The sequence below is a fragment of the Nematolebias whitei genome, chromosome 1 (assembly GCF_014905685.2).
Source record: "Nematolebias whitei isolate Nwh7 chromosome 1, NemWhi1, whole genome shotgun sequence".
NCBI classification, from domain to species: domain Eukaryota; kingdom Metazoa; phylum Chordata; class Actinopteri; order Cyprinodontiformes; family Rivulidae; genus Nematolebias; species Nematolebias whitei.
The window spans coordinates 17,175,187-17,183,633 of record NC_056498.1 but is presented as its reverse complement, the minus strand read 5'-3'; the positions used below and the strand labels follow the sequence as shown (position 1 = coordinate 17,183,633).

General features: G+C 41.0%; 1 protein-coding gene across 1 annotated transcript in view; it reads left to right on the top strand.

Moving 5' to 3' along the window:
* The window catches only part of si:cabz01101003.1 (ubiquitin carboxyl-terminal hydrolase CYLD), a 31,864-nt gene that overhangs the window by 19,748 nt on the left and 3,669 nt on the right, over positions 1-8,447 (top strand). The window contains exons 10-16 of the mRNA XM_037682733.1: positions 700-841; positions 1,338-1,460; positions 1,666-1,757; positions 1,872-1,935; positions 5,097-5,289; positions 6,750-6,858; positions 6,987-7,105. Coding sequence (XP_037538661.1) covers positions 700-841; positions 1,338-1,460; positions 1,666-1,757; positions 1,872-1,935; positions 5,097-5,289; positions 6,750-6,858; positions 6,987-7,105 — 842 coding nt within the window. The remainder of the gene's footprint in view (positions 1-699; positions 842-1,337; positions 1,461-1,665; positions 1,758-1,871; positions 1,936-5,096; positions 5,290-6,749; positions 6,859-6,986; positions 7,106-8,447) is intronic.

The following is an 8,447-nucleotide window of genomic DNA, read 5'->3' as shown; positions in this document are numbered from 1 at the left end:
GGGGGGGGAGTTGTTCCTTCTGAAGTCCACGATCAACTCCTTCATCTTCTTCACATTGATGTGAAGGTTTTATTTTTCTTGCACCAGCTCTCCAGGTGTTCCACCTCCTGCCTGTAGCTGGACTCATCATTGTTTGTGATGCATCCAACCACCGCTGTATCATCTGCAAACTTTACAATATGACAGCCTGGATGGGTAGGTGGTGCGCAGTCATACATGAGCAGAGTGAACAGGAGAGGGCTCAGCACACATCCCTGAGGGAAGCCAGTGCTGAGGGTTATGATGGAGGAGGAGAAGTTGTGGATCCTCGCAGACTGAGGTCTGTTAAGAAGTCTAGGACCCAGTTGCAAATGGAGATGTTTGTAGCATATTAAAACCTTCACAAGTGCCGTATGTCAGAATGTACATAAACGTTTTCTTGATTTGCCCGTAACTTCTGATATGCTCAAGATAATTTATTGAATCTTTATACACATTTGTACCACCACAATACAGTGGGTATCATATACTTTTCATCCCATGAGATTTAAGGTCAAGGTCACAAACCAAGGTCAAATGTTTTTCAAAGTCTGCTTTTCTGGGCAATTGCTATAGATTGCTGTATAATACTTTGTCAACTCACATATATAATGTGTCATATGCTTTTCTCTTATGTAATACCATCCTCTGTGTGTGTGTGTGTGTGTTTTTGTGTGACAGCCTTTGCAGAGTGGGTCAGTGAGCGTGTGGAGGAGCACAGCCCCCCTGTGGAGGGGGACGAGGCCAGGCAGCTCTACGAGGGCTCCAAGAGAGGCATTCAAGGTCACCTGAACTCCTGTTACCTGGATGCTACGCTCTTCAGGTGAAGTCTTTAAAGAACGCAAAGCATTTTCAGCTCTTGGATGTAAAATGTACCAAGTAAAATGATATGAACGAGTATGTAATAAAATAGAAATTAGAAATGGGCGGCTGTGGCTGAGTGGTTAGAGCAGTCGTCCTCCAATGCAAGAGTTGGGGGTTGGAATCCACCAACAGTCACATGCCGAAGTGTCCCTGGGCAAGACACTGAACCCCTCGTTGCCTCCGATATGTGTCCTATCAGTGTATGAATGTGATAAAGCTCTGATTATTCTTTGTAGAGATCTAGTAGAGTGCTGTATGAATGGGTAAATGAGGACACAGATTGTGTTGTAAAGAGCTTTGAATATCTCGATAAGATAGAAAGGTGCTATATAAGTACGGTCCATTTACCATTTACCATCAAAAAGGAACTCTGATAACACATTTTTGTTCACCCTGACATGTTTTCAGTGCATTAGATTTAGTGTAAAATAAATATTAGATTTCTTTGTGTCCAGTCTGTTTTCCTGCTGCAGTTCAGCAGACTGGGCGTTATTTTGGCCGTCAGACGCAGAAACTGACCCACGGTCCAAACAGGCTCAGGACCTGCTCCGCTGTGAGATTGTCAACCCGCTCAGAAGGTGTGTTTATGTTGAATGCTGTTTCTGCTTATACAGCAGGTCTTACAATAATTGTTTCAATAAATATTGTATTTTTTTATTCTAGGATCTGACCTATCACTGCCACTAAAAATATAATTAATTCCTAAACTTAAAGGCAGCTACTCATCAGATCATCAGATAAAACTTTTTCTAAAGTGTGTGTGTGTGTGTGTGTGTGTTGAAGGTTTGGTTACGTGTGTGCCAGTAAGACCATGGCTCTGCGGCGACTGCTGGAAGCTGCGAACAGTAACATGGGCTTCACCAGCCAGGAGAAAGGTGTGTTTGGAAATGTGTCCGCTCCTCTACTCGCTTGTTTTTGTTACATTTTTTTCACCCCTTGGTTGTGAAGCTGAGGAATGCCATCACACTACTCTCGTCCTATTCTGTCAGATCCAGAAGAGTTCCTCAACAAGCTTTTCCAGCTCCTGAGAGTGGAGCCGCTCCTCAAAATCAGGTCAGTGTTCACTTGATTTTGTCTTCATGCACAACGTGAAGCTGCAGCTCAGCACAGTTTTTTATGTGGTTCACAAATGATTGTTTTACTTTCACTCAGTTTTCAGTGAATACACACATTCCCTGTTGATTCATTGCACAGACCTGCTTCTCATCTTTAATCTTGTTGCTGTGGTTAAAACCTGAAGTTACTTAAGGTTGCATCATCACCATTACTTTCTTGCATTTCCTGCATTCTTCTGAGACAAAGTAACAGAGCTGAGACCTGCAAACGTTCACTTAAGTTCACACTTTTATGGCAAAGTCTGACTTTGATTTCACATATAAGACATAAAAATGTGCTTGCTTGAGAATGTTTTGAACAGTACTTATCATAAATTCATTCAACCTTTATTTATTCAGGTTAGTCTCTGAGCCTTGGGGACTCATTTACAAGAGAGACCTATTTTAAACAAAGATTAGCGGGGTTTGTGAGCTGGGACATTATTAAGGGGTCGTGTCTCGCAGACCTGCGACTGCTGGAGACTAGTTGACTTAAAATTTTCATAGGAAAATGTAAAATGAAAAAATAAAAGAACATGCTCTGCTTCTCTCACACATCCTTACAACCCCCTCCCCCACTGGTCATCACCTCCCCCCGGTCAACAACTGCCAGCACTAACAAAATAGATACCGTATTTTTCGGCCTATAAGTCACAGTTTTTTGCATAATTTACATGCCCTGCGACTTGTACACTGAAGTGACTTATTTATGGATTTTTCCACTTTATTAGACATATTTGGACTAATGCGACTTATAAGGCGGTGCGACATGTATGACGGAAAATATGGTAGATAGACTAGTTATGTTTACATGGACATAAGTAATCGGATTAAACGGCCATTTGGAATAAAAATGCGTCATGTAAACGCCCCATTCGGATTATTCTTTGTTGATTCAGCTCAATCCAAATTAATTTGTAATCCGAATAGCTATGTTTACATGTGCAAAATTCTTTGACTGGATTGAAATGTTTTCAGATTAAATAGTCCAAATGTATCGTTTACATGGGCTCAATCTGTTCACGACGAGTGTTTACATGCAGCGGGCTTTGTTCTGAATAGAAGTACTGACATGCGCAGAGTGGTAAACTCTCCTTAAAAAAAACACAGAAGAAGAAGTTTTACTTTTGTGATAAACGTAAACAAACGTGAGCGCCCAAAATGGACCCACATCAGGTTTTAATGAAGGTGGAGACGTTACTGCACTCCCTGACAGAGCTACAGGTGATACAGATCATTTTGAGCTCTTTCAAAGTTTCTAGTAGAAATGTTGTCGCTCACCGACCAGTTTCACTTCCACGACATGCTAATATTATTAGCATTAGCCAGGCAGAAATGACATAGGTCGCACATGCGCAGTCAGGTCAGTTTTTCACAATTGGAAAAAAAATGAACAGGTTAAGTGTTTACATGCACATCTTTCGGATTATAAATCAGCGTAAACCACCTGTTTCGTTCTGATCACAAATTCTTTCGGATTGAGCTGAATAAACAAACAATACTCGGAATGGGGCGTTTACATGACACATTTTTATTCCGAATGGCCTTTTAATCCGATTACTTATATCCATGTAAACATAGCTAATGAGAGGGGTAGTTTATGCCGATTCATAATCTGAATGGTGTGCATGTAAACACTTAATCTGATCATTTTATTCCGATTGTGAAAAATTGACCTGACTGCGCATGTGCGACCTAACCTGTCAACCTCACGTATTTCTGCCTGGGTAGATGCTAATATGTCGTGGAAGTAAAACTGGTTGGTGAGCAAAAACATTTCTTCTAGAAACTTTGAAAGAGCTCAAAATGATCTGTATCACCTGTAGCTCTGTCAGGGAGTGCAGTAACGTCTCCACCTTCATTAAAACCTGATGTGGGTCCAATTTGAGCACTCAGGTTTGTTTACATTCAAGCTGGAAGTAGAACTACTTCTGTGTTTTTTAAGGAAAGTTTTCTACTCTGCGCATGTCAGTACTTCTGTTCTGAATAAAAACCCGCTGCATGTAATCGCTTGTCGTGAACAAATTGTGCCCATGTAAACGATACATTTGGATTATTTAATCCAAATACATTTCAATCCGATCAAAGAATTTTGGGCATGTAAACATGGCTACGGACAGATGGACGGACGGACGAATGTACTAGCTAAGAAGCTACAGATGCAGCGCTCCACTTCTCTCACGCATCCTAACCCCCCACCACCACCACCACTGGTCAAAAACTGTCAGGACTAATTTAGCGCTAAGCTAGCATGCAAGACCGAGGTGTCTCCCCCCTCCTCCACCCATCCCGTCAGGTGACCTCAGGGAAACACTGCATGCTGTGTGGTGAGTTGTTGTAGGTAACCAGGAAAACCCGTAGTGGATTTTTAGTGGTTTGAGTATTTTCCTATTAATGAAGTGGAATGGATTCATTCATGAATAAATAGAAACAGCGCTGGGTGAACTAATGTTTCATGGTAAATGTGTGTGTGTGGGGGGGTGGGTGGAGGTGGGGGGGGGGGTTCCAAACAACTATTTTTTATATGTGAAGGGGACACATCCCCTTCACATATAATTGTGCGGCGCCTATGCATACTAAAGAATTTAGATACTCAATTGAGATTGGTTTGAAATAAGTTTGAAACACAACAACTGTATTGTAACAATTATATTAAGAGAAAATTTGTCACACAAATTTTTGGACCGTGTTTATTATATCTCTAATTAATTAATTTTTATTTATTTATTCATTCTAGCTTTAAATTAGAGTACTGCGGAACTCTTCAAAATTTTATCATCCTCCCATTATAAATTATACAAAATGTTGCAATAAATAACTAATGCTGACTTCGTGTCATTGTTTTAATTGGTTCACAGAAAGTTTAGATGTTGAAGCTCATGGAGAGTGTTCTAATAAAAGAAGAGTGAGCAAAGTGTGGGTTAATGATGAACATTTTGATTGAGCGATTAATGAAATTAACAATTTAACAATATTCTATAATGTCGCAATTACGCTTTACTAATATTATTCAGCGTTCCTTGAATGTTTTTAACTTTTCAGGGTATAAAAAAGTAATATATTTTTTAAATGGACCACTCTTCAGTCTTCATATTGTTTTTCGTCACTTGTGTGCTTCAGATCAATGACTCAGCAGGCTCAGGAGTCTCATCTCTATCAGCTCTTCCCACCAACCCACCCCTCCTCACCAACCTCGTCTCTTTCTGCTCCTGACTCTCCCATTCCCATCTCGTCTGCGTCGTTAATGAGGGTCGCCAGCGTTCAGGCCCTGCTGGAGTCCTCGTTCCATCACTCCGGCCTCAAGTTTGTCGAGGTAATGCCCATTTTTCTGTGGTGGGCCGAGTTCTGCTAATCTGCTAACAGCGGAACAGATTTTTTTGTTTAGCAGATTAGCGTTTTTGCTAACTTTGGAAACCCTTAAGAGTTAACTCCCGCTAAATTAGGTTTCGCCAACTATGAGTCCGCTTACAAAATTCACAAGCTTGTTCCTGTCTGTTGTGGGCGTGTCCTGGAGAGTCCGTTAGGCACACTATTGGCTTACGTGCACACGTGAAAAGATGTGATTGGTTGGCACAGTTTCTACTGGAAGGAGACGAGACGTTTGACGTAAACTGAGTGACAGTCAACTAAGCGATTAGTGGTTTAGTGTTAGCTTTCACACATTTTTTGGTTAGCGGAATATGGGTTAGCGAACTAACTTGTTGGTTAGCTGTGGCCACCGCTGCCAGTTTTGTTGTTGGAAAGAGTTGTTTCCCATCAGAACAAAACATATGGTTTCTGTTGAGATTTTTTTTTTATTTTTATAAAAAGATGGCTGTTGTTTCTCTGAAAAATCGCTTCCACAAATAAAAAAATAAAAAAACGATTGCTTTTTTTATTCCTAGCCTATGAGGTAAAAGCTGAGCTGGATGTTGTGGATGCTAAATTATATCAGTTTAGGACTGATTACAAAAGGACATTTAATATTTTGCAGATGAAAAGTGTATTATGAATACCTATAAATAGGAACATTTCATTTTAACCATTTGTATCAGAAGTATTTGTAAGGTGTGTGGGGATTAGTGTCTTGGGATCTCCCCCCCATCCCCCAAATAATTTTTTTTTTTGATTAAAGTAAATGCCATTTCCTGCATTCTGGTGTGTTTTGACGGGTTCTTAAACATTAATGTTTACCTACATATGTAAACACTTGATTCAATAACTTTTTAAAGAGCTCGGCACAACAAGAAGTTGCCTGACCAACAGCTCTCCTTGTGTGAATAGAGCACACTCCGCTTCTCTCACGCATCCTAACCCCCCACCCCCCCACCCCTGTCAACAACTGTCAGCACTGACGTAGCACTAAGCTAGTGTGCAACACAGAGTTGTCTCCCCCTTCTACACCCGTAAGCGTCCTGCCAAGCCAAGTGACCTTGGGGAAACGCTGCGTGTGGTGAGTTGTAGGTAACTAGAAAAACCCGGAGTGGATTTTTAGTGGTTTGAGTATTCTTCTATTTATCAAATGGAATGGATTTGTTCATGAAGAAATGGAAACAGCGATGGGTGAACTAATATTTCATTATAAATGTGGGGGGCATCCAAATGAATATTTTTTAAATGTGAGGGGGGGGGGGACACGACGCAGATATTTGAAAGGTATAAATGAATGAGCTGCTATAACACAATAAATCAACACAAACAAGACAAATCTCTTGTTTCAACTGTTTATTCTATCATTATTTTTGGGAAGTCCAGCTCAATGTTTAGAGAAACTGTGCTTTCATTTGCCACCAGGCTCCTTCCTGTTTGCTGCTGCTCATGCCTAGGTTTGGACGAGACTTTAAAATGTTTGACGCCATTTTACCCACTCTCAGTCTGGACATCACAGACCTGCTGGATGACGGTAAGAACAAATATACCCGGTGTTGACGTTAGTCTAGAGAATTTCAGATGTCAGGCTGTGTTTTTTGCTCTTTGTGGCAGTTGCAAGCTGATTACATTTACTGCTGTTTGTCTTTTACCTGCTTGCAGCTCTCAGACAGTGCAGTATCTGCCAGTCTGTAGCCGAGTGGGAGTGTGTGCAGTGTTACGAAGACATGGACATCACTCCAGGACATCTAAAACAGTACTGCCAGACCTGTAACACACAGGTATGACTGCTGGCTGAAGACGGGCAGTAATGATTTGCTTGTGTCTGTGTGCATGATTGTTTGGGTCATGAAATATTTTGATGAAAGTCAAAACAGTGGGTTGATTTTAAACTAACTTTCAGAAAGTAATCCATTCATCCATTATCTTTTACCCACTTCTTCCATTTTTGGGTCATGGAGGTCGCCGGTGCACATGTCCAGCAATCACTGTGCGAGGGGCGGGGTACACCCTGGACGGGTCGCAAGTCCATCACAGGGCAGAAAGTTATCATTAGATGTAAATCAGTTTTGAATTATACTTGCCAACTGTTCTGATTTTGGTGGGACAGTCACGGGTTTAGCAATCATTGTCATGCGTCCCTCATAATGAAATGTCCCGCATTTGACCAGTGCTTGGGGCAGCACGGTGGCACAACTGGTAGAGCTGCTGCCTCTCAGCGAGCAGGTCCCTGGTTCAAACCCCGGTCCAGGGGCCTTTCTGGGTGGAGTTTGCATGTTCTCTCGGTGCATGCTGGGTTTTCTCCGGTTTCCTCCCACAGACCAAAAACATGCTTGTTAGGCTGATTGGTAACTCTAAATTGTCTCTCGGTGTGAGTGAGAGAGTGAATGGTTGTTTGTCTCTGTGGCACTGTGATGGACTTGTGACCTGTCCAGAGTGTACCCCGCCCCTCGCTCAGTGATTGTTGGACATGCGCACCAGCAACCCCTGTGACCCAAAATGGAATAAGCGGGTAAAGAAAATGGATGGATGGATGGATGACCAGTGCTGGTTTGGTTTGCCTTGTGTCTGTGTGGGAGGGGGGATACAGAGGCGCTGTTTCATGGCTTCCTGCAACAATGAGTTGGGGTTATCGTAATAATATTGTAATATATAATATTACAATATAACTATATATCAATACAATATCTTTTTTACAATATATTTTGGGGGTGCACGGATAAATCGGCCCTGATTTCTTTAATTTTGGGAGATCAGAGATCGACTGATACTTTCACGAGAAACCGATTTTACAGAATTTTTTTTTAGTTTTAACAACAATTGTCTGAACTTCATTTATATTTCAGAGCACTATCTCATGGCCAGTTAAAACAAGTTTGTATTGTTTCTAGGATATTGTTCAAGGGTATGTTTTTCAATAAAATATTGGAAAATTGAAGGTACTTTGACCTTAACCCTTGACAGTGTCTCTTGTTAAACAAAATTGGAATCGGCAGGTCAGACTTTTTAGAGATCGGTGAACAGTCAGAAAACTGCAAGAAAACTGCAATCAGTGCACCCCTAATATATATATATATATATATATATATATATATATATATATATATATATATATATATATAA